Source organism: Oncorhynchus gorbuscha, linkage group LG05 (assembly GCF_021184085.1).
Source record: "Oncorhynchus gorbuscha isolate QuinsamMale2020 ecotype Even-year linkage group LG05, OgorEven_v1.0, whole genome shotgun sequence".
Lineage (NCBI taxonomy): Eukaryota > Metazoa > Chordata > Actinopteri > Salmoniformes > Salmonidae > Oncorhynchus > Oncorhynchus gorbuscha.
Genome location: NC_060177.1, coordinates 45,303,199 through 45,315,241, shown reverse-complemented (window position 1 = coordinate 45,315,241; position 12,043 = coordinate 45,303,199). Strand labels below are relative to the sequence as shown.

The following is a 12,043-nucleotide window of genomic DNA, read 5'->3' as shown; positions in this document are numbered from 1 at the left end:
TCCAACCTGAGATCTTGAGAGGATCTGCAGAGAAGAATGGGAGAATTCCCCAAATACGGGTGTGCCAAGCTTGTAGGATCATACCCAAGATGATTTGAGGCTGTAATTGCTGCCAGGTGGATCAACAACTTACTGAGTAAAGGGTCTCAATACTTATGTAAATTTTATATTTCAGTCTTTTAATAAATAAGTAAACAATTCTAACAGTTTTTGCTTTGTCATTATGGGTTATTGTGTGGGCCGAAGCTCTAACCACTTGGCTAACTGCCTCCCCAAATGTCAAGCGGCACTTCAGAACAAACTTGCTTTAGATTTATTTGGGGTCTATCTGTTGTTCCATGTTGTGAATCTGTTATTCTATGCATTTGTATGGGCTAATAGCAGTAAGGCTATTATTATTTGATACTTCAAGGGGTCTTAAAATGTAAAAATCAAATAGCTAAAAGATCCCCCCCCCCATCATCTGCCTTAGACTCTTATGGGTAAATTAAATATTTTCTGATGTATTTTTAGGGGGAAAGGGATTGGAAAACTTGGAAGACTACGAAACTCAAGGTAGTCAAGATATTTTGAATGTACAACACTGTTTTACCATTATTATAAAGCACCGTTTGTCCCAATGATGAACTGTTATATTTTTGTAAGTTTAATGTTAGTTTCCCCCCCAATAAAAGCTCCATGAGATATTATACAACAGTCCTGTAATTGAACTTGAAAGGATGTGTGGATAGGTCTGGAGGTGGCAATGGTAAGATTACATATTCATTTATCCCAAATGGCACCCTATTTCCTACAAAATGCACTTATTTTGATCCCTACGGACCCTGGTCAAAAATGGGGCCACTGCAGAGGGAATAGGGTGCTATTTGGTACACAAACTCAGTGATCTGAGAGGAGCACCGTTTTTAAAAAATTTGTCTCTGTGAGAAGAGTGTTAAATAATATTCATGACCGGGTTAGTCATTACTTACCTCCGTTTGTACCGACTCAAGTGATTTTATCAATCAATAGGGAATGCAGAACAATACAGAAGATGATTCTGCCTGACATAATCACAGGCTTAAATAAATTGATTAGCACACCCGCTATCTTTAAATAGATCTAGATGATGATGTTGATTGGAAGAAGCAGAGCTCTATCCATCTTTTTGATCTGCTGATAACTGAAATCCATCTGTATTTCTATCAGGCCCTGGCTCTCTCCCGAGACCACAGGTTTTGGGGATGGGGCCCAAGAATGTAAGACAACTCAGACTGAACTATTATTAGTCAATGGGCTGTGAAAATATACTGAACAAAAATATAAAACGCAATACACAACAATTTCAATGATTTTACTGAGTTACAGTTTATATAAGGAAATCAGTCAGTTGAAATAAATTAATTAGGCCCTTATCTATGCATTTCACATTCCTGGGCATGGCCGCCACCACGGGTGGGCCTGGGAGGGCATAGGCCCACCCACTTGGGCTCTAGGCCCAACCAGTGGGGAACAGGGCCCAGCCAATCAAAATGAGTTTTTCCCCACAAAAGGACATTATTACAGACATGAATTCTCCTCAGTTTCATCAGCTGTCCGGGTGGATGGTCTCATATGGTCCCTCAGCTGAAGAAGGTGGAAGTCCTGGCCTGGCGTAGTTACACGTGGTCTGCGGTTGTGAGGTCGGTTGGACATACTACCAAATTCTTTAAAACAGCGTTGGAGGCGACTTATGGTAGAGAAATAACATAAAATTATTTGGCAACAGCTATGGTGGACACTCCTGCAGTCACCATGCCAATTGCATGCTCCCTCAAAACTTGAGACATCTGTGGCATTGTGTTGTGTGACAAAATGGCACATTTGATTAGTATTGCCCAACACATGTATTAATATTTTGTGTCACTGAACCACAGGATTCTTTGTTCTGAACCAGAGGTGTTTGCTGCTAAGACAACTGAGAACAGTAGGCCTTGCTTTAATCTGATTAACACTTTGTTACTTGTAGCATTTAATGTAATGTTCTCCAGCTATGTTTTTCACAGCTTGCAGCCGCTCCAGCACAGCACTGATAAGAAAATATTCATTGTTTGCTTTGTCTCCCAAGGGACCCAAGTCACTTAATAAAGAAAAATGATTCCTTCTTCTTGATTCACCTACTATTTTGAAAATACTTGAGTTGGGCAAGCAAGGCGGAAGGAAATCTTTGCTCCTGTTACCGGATGGGCCATTAACTTGAAACTGGCCAAATACCCTGAAAACAAATCTAATAAATAAAGGGGAAATAGATTATGGTTGCAGGACATTGTTCACGGAGACGACAAAGTGTGTTTCATAAATTGTCAAAGAATAATTGTTTTAACCTAAATCATTTAATAAAGACATTTATAGTATATTATGGGGAATGGGAATGAGAGGGATACTCACACCGTGTTGGAAAGGGATCACAGCAGTGATTGAATGAGGTATGAGGCATGAGTTGAGGTGTTCAGAGGCTTGACCAGTGCAGGACAGGATTTGACATGGCTTCAGTTCATGTCAGGAGAAAGTTGACAAAGGTAGTGGAGTGGAGTAGTCATCACCTCTTATTAATAATCAGGGAACAGGAGAGGACTTAGCTGTAAATACAAATAGCAGATACATTCCATTACAGCTGCGCCATCGTAGGGTTTGAACAACGAGTTTCTCTATGAACTTAAACTCAGACATCACAAAATTCATAAAGTCAAACAAACTGCGCATCTCGCCCACTTGACACATCAAAGTATCCCAAGAAACGTTCATGAATAAAGCCCTGATCATCCACATACCTGATGATAACTGACAACTGCAAGGTCCCAGAGCGGTGGGGAAATTTTTACCTCCTGGGGCGTGGAGTTTTTCCTTATATGTTAACCTAACTAGAAAAACTCTGGACCCTATACAGTTTGACAGTGATTAATCAGTTGTAAAAAAGTTTTATATGGGCTATGATGGGACCCTGGGGGAGTGAAAACCCTGTCAAACTGCAGTTACCTTATATTTAGACTAGATTAGGAGGGGGATTTCCTCTACCCAGACAACAATTGATAGACAATAGAGCTCACAGAGCTGAGCTTGCTTTATGCAGGCCTACGCAACTGTAGGCCTTACAAAACATTTACTCACATCGTCATCACTATTATGTTGATTCAATCATTCAAGTTAATCATTATGGATTAAAACGTATAGGCAGCCTAGCCAGCCCAATTTTGAATATAAACCAAATTTGATCACATTCACATTTTCTCCTGACACACAAATGGACTATAAATACATAACGTTACCAATTACTTTACCCTGAACAGATGGACAGGGCGCATAGGATATATTTCTGCTGCTCTTATTAGTAGCCTACAGTTGATCAGACTGAAAAATTGTCTAATTTTCATCCCATACAGCATGTCAGATTTCCAATGTTTAGGTGTAGCCTAGGCTGCTGCAACATTTCTATCATGAGTTTTTGCTTGTGTCTGTCCAGAGTGATTGTGTCATCATCTTTGCTAAATAAATACCAGAGGAAAGTGGAAAGTCTACTTCAGCACACGTGGAAAAATGCTCTGCATCAAACTCTTTAATCTTTTAATGGATGATGCAATGGAAGCTATCAAATCATTCGGAATTGTTTGACATCCCAGAAAAGACAGTCGAAAGTTTGATAAGTTCAGCAAGTAAAGCATCGTAACCCCTGCAAGCGCCTTGTAGTTGCCCTTGTCTGCGGAACTTTCCATCTCGCTGTGTCCTCAAATTAAATTATTGCCTGCCCAAAAACGCAGGCGAGTCCAGCAATACAGATGGCTTGATGAAAGGCTCCCTGTTAATTAACCAGCTATACTTTCGATACCAGGTGGTATTGAACACCCTCACCTTTTCATCCTTCATGAAACTGATCTTAGGCAGAGATCGACGCTCGCTTTTAATTCATACCTTTTCCATGTACCCCAGAGAATGAAAGGGGTTCTTCAACAAAAAGTCCACAACATTTTCAGCAGCATTGGCCATTCTACCATTCTGGCACAGAAAACTGCACTCACGCTGGAAGTTTGAAGGCAAATTGATATAATTTGCACTACCTGGACACAAAAATAAAGTTATAAAATCAAGAAAACTATTTATAATATACCTCCTCAGTCTACTGTAATTTGAAAAAAATTAAGAGTTTAATAATATCCCAAAAATGCTTAATTATCACTTTTCACTCTAAATCTCTAACCAACAACATCACCAAGCTTCTCAACACATAAAACCCCCATAATGCCCTGTGGCACAATCACAATACATCTCAATGGGATCATTCTCTGATCCTAATTCTATGATTGGATGGACAACATTCTCTGATCCTAATTCTATGATTGGACGTCCTCCGGAAGTGATCATAATTACCATGTATGTCTATGGAAGGGGGTGTGTAACTGTTTTCTTGACTTGAAGGAGAGGCGGACCAAAGCGCAGCATGGTTATTCTGATTCATGTTTAATTCAAAGATAAACACAACACCACAAGAACCGTGCAAACCCAAAACAGCCCTATCTGGTGCAAACACAGAGACAGGAACAATCGCCCACAAGAGACCTAAAGAATATGGCTGCCTAAATATGGTTCCCAATCAGAGACAACGATAAACACCTGCCTCCGATTGAGAACCACTCTAGGCAACCATAGACTTACCTAGAGTACTACTCTAACCACAATCCCATCACTACAAACAACCCCAAACAAAACAAACCACATAAATCCCCATGTCACACCCTGGCCTCAACAAAATACTAACGAAAACACAGAATACTAAGGCCAGGGCGTGACAGGGTGAGACCTATGAGCCTCCCAGGTTTTGAATTAAAGTCAATGTAGCCAGAGGAGGAGGATGGAAGCTAGCTTTTCCTCCGGCTACACCATGGTGCTACCCCAGACAGTGCTGTTAAAGTTACTGTAGACCTTCATTGTAGACCTTCATTGCAAAACATTTTTATTTAAATCAATTTTCTGGTAACATATGAATATATTTAATATAGTTTAATCTAAAAAAGATAACTTTTTAAATGTTTCACAATTTTTATTTTTATGAAATTTCACTGAGGAGGATGGTCCTCCCCTTCCTCTGAGGAGCCTCCCCTGATGGATCCTCATTCGCTGCTGACTCTTCCTTGTATCATCATTAGCAGAGCCTATTTCCTCTAGGTGACTCATTAGAGACTAAATTAACATCACCCTCCCAATTGTTCTTAAAGGGGAATTTCCCCCTGGGGGAATCTGGTCTTGTTTTCATAATTTCTGAGGCATTTCTAGGACAGTGAGATGTAATTGCCCAGGAGGAAGGCAGGTCAGTGATCCAAAAATGAATGTAGTCCTGCTTCGTGGCATTTCACGAAGGCTATTTTTTATACTGATCGCACTATATGTTTTCGTGGGTGTTAATATGGTCGTCCTTGTTCGATAGATCTATTGGACGTATTTCAGAGGTGTTCCTATCGGCGGATTAATTGATAAATATACAAGCAGACACAATTTTTCCAGTCTCTGAAAGACTACAACTTGTGTTGGGCTTTTGTTTGGCTTACATTTTAAAGTGATACATCTGAATCAAAGTGTAATTCGGTTAAAGTGGAATTGCCCTGAAGTAATCACTAGCAATTTTCTATGCAATTGTGCAATAGTTTAAAAAAAAATATTAACAACATTGCAGCTTGCTACTACATCTTCCAGATTAATCCCCACAAATTAATTTCTCATAAATAATAAAACATACTCACCATAACAATGCAACATGTTCACAAATGGGAACCTCATTAACATTTCACAACATACAGCTGCTGTGATTACATTTGATATGTCAAAATAAGTGAAGTATAATATACTTTGTGTAATCTTTCAAACAGTGTAAAAAAATAAAAGTTGTTTCAGTTTAGCATGACAAAGTGCTGAGTGGATAGTGCAAATGACATACTGATCATTTTGGCAGTTAATGAGTGGTTAGGAAACTAAATTACAATGGTTTTAAGATATTAATTGTAAATGACATCTTCTCATAATGACTGAATTCATTGTATTCATTTTGTTAAAAGTTAGTATACACATTAGAGAGCCATAAACACCAACTGCATAATACTTCTCTGAATACAGTAACACACATAGTGATAACCCTACCAACCCTCCACATCCACAATAAATGGCTCTTTGACTTCTATCTTCCCACTGTTGACAATGACACACTCTGTGTAGGGCAGGTTCCGGTCATTTGTGTCTTGGAGCTCGATGGTATGAACCACAGACTGAAAAAATAACATTAGAATATGTATTAGTGTTGAATTGGACCACTATGTATCACCTGTGTGTGTGTGTGTGTGTGTGTGTGTGTGTGTGTGTGTGTGTGTGTGTGTGTGTGTGTGTGTGTGTGTGTGTGTGTGTGTGTGTGTGTGTGTGTGTGTGTGTGTGTGTGTGTGTGTGTGTGTGTGTGTGTGTGTGTGTGTGTGACAGATGATTTTCCCATGCCTGTGGCCACAAAAACAATTCAAACTCTAACAGCAAATTGTGAGCCTCCAGTAGTGTGCCTCCACTTACCATGCCCTCCAAGATTTTCCCAAACACCACGTGCTTCCCGTCCAGCCAAGGAGCCCTGGACGCAGTGATGAAGAACTGAGAGCCGTTGGTGTCTGGGCCCGCGTTGGCCATGCTGACCCAACCTGCTCCCATGTGCTTCAGCTTGAAGTTCTCATCAGCAAATTGGTTCCCGTAAATGCTTCTACCTGTGCCAGCAAATGAGTAAACAGCATTTAGGGACTGTGTGACAGATGGAGACGGATGGGACTGGAGACTATGGGCCCATGTCAAAAGTAGTGCACTCTATAGGGAATAGGGTGCCCTCTAGGACAGACCCACAGAGAACTTTAAGGGAGTGCACATAACCACCTTTTCTGCTCTGTTGATGCTCTATGAAAAAAACACTTTACAAATTAAATGAATAATTATTATTGTTACTATTCCCAACATTCAACATTAGATCAAAGGTCTAAGACAGGTCAAACTCTACGTGATCATACTTAAATCTTTCTTACCTCCATTTCCATCTCCAGCTGTGAAGTCACCTCCTTGGATCATGAAGTCCTTGATCACCCGGTGAAATGTACTTCCTTTGTAGCCGTATCCTTTCTGCAAAAACAACGATTTTGGAAATGGAAATGAGCATCGCTTATCCATTTGCAATTGTGCAAGAAATATGCTGGTGATCTATTAGCTAGCAACCGTGTGTTAGAATCAAATACTGTAAATTGCACCATATTCCCAACATAGCGGACTACTTTTGACAAGAGCTCCTATGGGCCCTGGTAAAAAGTACACCATTTAGGGAATAGGGTGCCATTTGAGATGAAGACAGCGTGTTCAGTTTACTCTGCCAAAGCAACATCATGTCAGCTCTTAAGACCTATGATCTATGGATGGATATTGGTATTCAGATGCTTTCCTTTGTGTTGTTTACCCACACAACAATAACAGGTTTCACAGGCTTACCTCCCCTGTGGCAAGAGCCACAAAGTTATTCACAGTCAGGGGAACAACTTCTCCAAACAGGCCAATCACAATCCGGCCAACTTCATGACCTGCCACGGTGATGTCAAAGAACACCTGTGATAGGGAGACAAACACAAAACATACCAGCTTCAATTATGTATTCATATACTGTAGACTGATACAGATTAGAGTTTGTTGAGATGTGAAACAGAAGTGATCATATTTGTGTCCTATGATATTTGATATATTGCTGAACTGGAGAAAATGTCTCATCTAGTTGCACAGGCTTAAAGTCACTTTATCTTAATGGTGGTGGGCACTGGTGGCATTTGAGAGTAGAAAAATCTGAACCTTTGACGTTTTCCTAAATAGTCCCAATTTTTATTTATACACTTATGGATTGTAATTACTTATTGTACAAATTTGAATAGCTAAGATATCCCATAAACATAAGCCTACAAGCTGCATTTCTAAAGGATATTTTACTAAATGGTGCAATGGGGAATGAGTGTAGCATATTATGTGGAATAGCTTGGCTTTTATAGTCCGACTCATTCCATTCAATGCCTTGCCCATTTGGCAGTAGCCAGGCTACTTGTATATAAAAAAAATAGGCTATGTTGAGTTTAATCTCCGGTTAACTATTCCTAGCTCCCGAGGCTCCTATGTCGATATGTGTAGGCTAACAAGCCGTTTAACGTAAGAATGTGATAAATACCGTGTGCTGTTATTGCGCTATATCTGTTATTAACATGTAGGTTCTCGTGCTATGTATTAAACAATGCAGCTGTTATTTGAAGGCTTCCATCGAATTCCCCCGTGAGGCAAGCCTGTGTTTGTGTATTCTCCGACGTCACATAAAATAACACGATATAGCACGATCCTCTACTAACCTTTTCGGTCACTTTAGGTCCAACCCTTCCTCTAATACATCCGACGTTTTCTGTAAACGCAAAAGCCAAGAAAACGAAGCAGGACATCATTTGCGGCTCCATCTTGCAGAAACAAAACAAATACTAATCTCAGTGTATCAAATATGTCAGAAAAAAAATATTTTTACCATCCATCCTTCCTGCATGATTACAACCCCACTCCAAATTGGGCCGTGTTTTAGCGGAGAGGTTGGCTTTAGAATGGAGCCCAACCTTTGCTTCAACTCAGTGATAAATTAGATAGATGCACCTAGCGCTCCTCAAATAGCCTCCCTTCCGACAATGCATTCTCTATCATTTCGTGTTAAAACAGGTTTACCAATCCAACAAAACCTTTAGAGGGTCTTGTGTCCCGATCAGACACTGCGCCCTCTGGCAAATGTTGGAGACATAACATATCCAGCATCTGAAGCCGACTCGGCTGTATAATCTTGTTGTCGTTGGCTATTGTTTTATTTGCCCGTATACAAACAAATGTGAATAGGTTACAGCATTCAGGACATGGGTAGGCAATTATTAGACTTTTTTAAAATAACCTTTATTTAACTATGCAAATCAGTTATGAACAAATTCTTATTTACAATGATGGCCTACCATGTACAATGATGCAATGTCTTAGATGCAGAGTCTTAGATCACTACGCCACTCTGGAGCCCTTCAATTGACTGAGCCAAAAACTATTTTATTCCAGTGGCCAAGACTTCTGAAGGACTATTTAATATATTTAATGTATAGTTGAAGTTGGAAGTTTACATGCACTTAGGATGGAGTCATTCAAACTCGTTTTTCAACCATTCCACATATTTCTTGATAACAAACCATAGTCGATTAGGACATTACTTTGTGCATGACACAAGTAATTTTTCCAACAATTCTTCACAGACAGATTATTTCACTTATAATTCACTGTATCACAATTCCAGTGGGTCAGAAGTGTACATACACTAAATCGACTGTGTCTTTAAACAGCTTGGAAAATTCCAGAAAATTATGTTATGGCTTTAGAAACTTCTGATAGGGTAATTGACACCATTTGAGTCAATTGGAGGTGTACCAGTGGATGTATTTCAAGGCCTACCTTCAAACTCAGGGCCTCTTTGCTTGACATCATGGGAAAATCTAAAGAAATCAGCCAAGACCTCAGAAAAAAAATTGTAGACCTCCACAAGTCTGGTTCATCCTTGGGAGCAATTTCCAAACATCTGAAGGCACCATGTTCATCTGTACAAACAATGGTACTCAAGTATAAATACCATGGGACCACGCAGCCGTCATACCGCTCAGGAAGGAGATGCCCTCTGTCTCTATTCTGCCCTTGAGTTGCGTTCCCATGCAAAACTAGACAGATAGCTAACAACTAAGTCTTCAATAAAACTCCCAAGGCGTGACTTTTCTTGAATGAATATATTGAAACGTTTATGTTGTGAAACTGCAAAATACAGAAAAGAATATACTTTAGTGTTCAATTCACACCGACATACTGTAGATGTACATTAAACATTTGAAGTTGCATAAATACAAAGCACGCGCTAAGGTACCATATAGCTAATTGTTAACCATATGGTAATTGCTCCTTTCATTACTCTAATAATGTATAACCATCTATGTAGAATAACAAAGCATATTACACTAAAAACAGTAACAAAACTACAGTATTGTATATTTTACAATTCGTTTGCATGACGCATGAGCAAAGTAATACAGCTAACGACATACACAAAAGGCATTGCAATTTGAGTAAATGCAACCAACATTGATATGTAAGAAACTCTATCAATAACAAGATTATCATCATTAGCTAAATGCTTGAATCGAACTTACAAACAAATATTTTTCCAAGGCTGAAGCGTGACAAGAAATAACTACATTGAAAGACCTGCACCGTAGCGTTGTTTGTAGCTGCTTCTTTGCATGCAAAACAAATTCTGAACTTCCCGTTTGCGTTGTCTTTCTAAGTACCAGAAAGCGCCACTAGGGGGCAAATAACACCATTGAACACAATGAAAATCCAATTTAACCATTGTAATAAATAATCTGTTATCGTCTCCTAGAGATGAACGTACTTTGGTGAAAAAAGTGCAAATCAATCTCAGAACAACTGCAAAGGATCTTGTGAAGATGCTGGAGGAAACCGGTCAAAAGTATCTATATCAACAGTAAAATGAGTCCTATATCGACATAACCTGAAAGGCAGCTCAGCAAGGAAGGAGCCACTGCTCCAAAACCGCTCAAAAAAAGCCAGACTACGGTTTGCAACTGCACATGGGGACAAAGATCGTACTTTTTGGAGAAATGTCCTCTCGTCTGATGAAACAACATTTTAACTGTTTGGCCATAATGACCGTCGTTATGTTTGGTGTAACAAGGGGAGGCTTGCAAGCCGAAGAACACCATCCCAAACGTATCGTACGGGGGTGGAAGCATCATGTTGTGGGGGTGCTTTGCTGCAGGAGGGTCTGGTGCACTTCACAAAATAGATGGCATCATGAGGCAGGAAAATATATATTATTTATTGTAAGTTTAAATTTGTAATTTTTATTTATTGCATATATAAAAAATATGATGGTGTGTATTGCCATCTCACTTTAATAATCATTTTTTTTTCATTACAAAACTCTAAACTGCATTTGCTGTAGGCTGCTTTTAGAGTAATTTGTGGATATATTGAGTGGCCATCACAAAGCCCTGACCTCAATCCTATAGAAGATTTTTGGGCAGAACTGAAAAAGTGTGTGCGAGCAAGGAGGCCTACACACCTGACTCAGTTACACCAGCTCTGTCAGGAGTAATGGGCCAAAATTTACCCAACTTATTGTGGGAAGCTTGTGGAAGGCTACCCGAAATGTTTGACCCAAGTTAAGCAATGTAAAAGGCAATGCTACCAAATACTAATTGAGTGTATGTAAACTTCTGACCCACTGGGAATGTGATATAAGAATTAAAAGCTGAAACAAATCATTATGTCTACTAGTATTCTGACATTTCACATTGTTAAAATGAAGTGATGATCCCAACTGACCTAAGACAGGGAATTTTTACTAGGATTAAACTTCAGGAATTGTGAAAAACTGAGCTTAAATGTATTTGGCTAAGGTGTATGTAAACTTCTGACTTCAACTGTAATTACAGAGCAGCAGTAAGATAACAATAGTGAGGTTTATACAGGGGGTACCGGTACAGAGTCAATGTGCAGGGGCACCGGTTAGTCGAGGTAATTGAGGTAATATGTACATGCAGGCCGGTAGTCATTACGGATCGGTAGTCATTTAGGCAAGTTACCTTGGTGTTCTTGGGCACATGGACTATGGTGGTCTGCTTGAAACATGTTGGTGTTACAGACTCAGACAGGTAGAGTTTGAAAATATCAGTTAAGACACTTGCCAGTTGGTCAGCGCATGCTCGGAGTACACGTCCTGGTAATCCGTCTGGCCCCGCAGCCTTGTGAATGTTGACCCGTTTAAAGGTCTTACTCCCATCGGCTGCGGAGAGCGTGATCACACAGGCGTCCGGAACAGCTGATGCTCTCATGCATGTTTCAGTGTTACTTGCCTCAAAGCGAGCATAGAAGTTATTTAGCTCATCTGGTATGCTCATGTCACTGGGCAGCT

At 39.8% G+C, this 12,043-nt stretch overlaps 1 protein-coding gene across 2 annotated transcripts; it reads right to left on the bottom strand.

The window, feature by feature from the left end:
- Window positions 1–4,448: 4,448 nt before the first annotated feature.
- On the bottom strand, window positions 4,449–8,811 carry LOC124035130 (peptidyl-prolyl cis-trans isomerase C). 2 transcript variants are annotated; one of them, XM_046348549.1, is made up of 6 exons: window positions 8,564–8,811; window positions 8,397–8,446; window positions 7,504–7,617; window positions 7,050–7,143; window positions 6,556–6,740; window positions 4,449–6,266 (listed from the first exon to the last, which is right to left on the bottom strand). In XM_046348549.1, the coding sequence occupies exons 1-6, from the start codon at window positions 8,568–8,570 to the stop codon at window positions 6,138–6,140; spliced, it is 579 nt and encodes a 192-aa protein (XP_046204505.1). In that variant the 5' UTR covers window positions 8,571–8,811; the 3' UTR covers window positions 4,449–6,137. The 2 variants fall into 2 exon arrangements, with proteins under 2 accessions (XP_046204505.1, XP_046204504.1); XM_046348548.1 differs by having other exon boundaries at window positions 8,397–8,810.
- Between the last annotated feature and the right edge of the window lie 3,232 nt (window positions 8,812–12,043).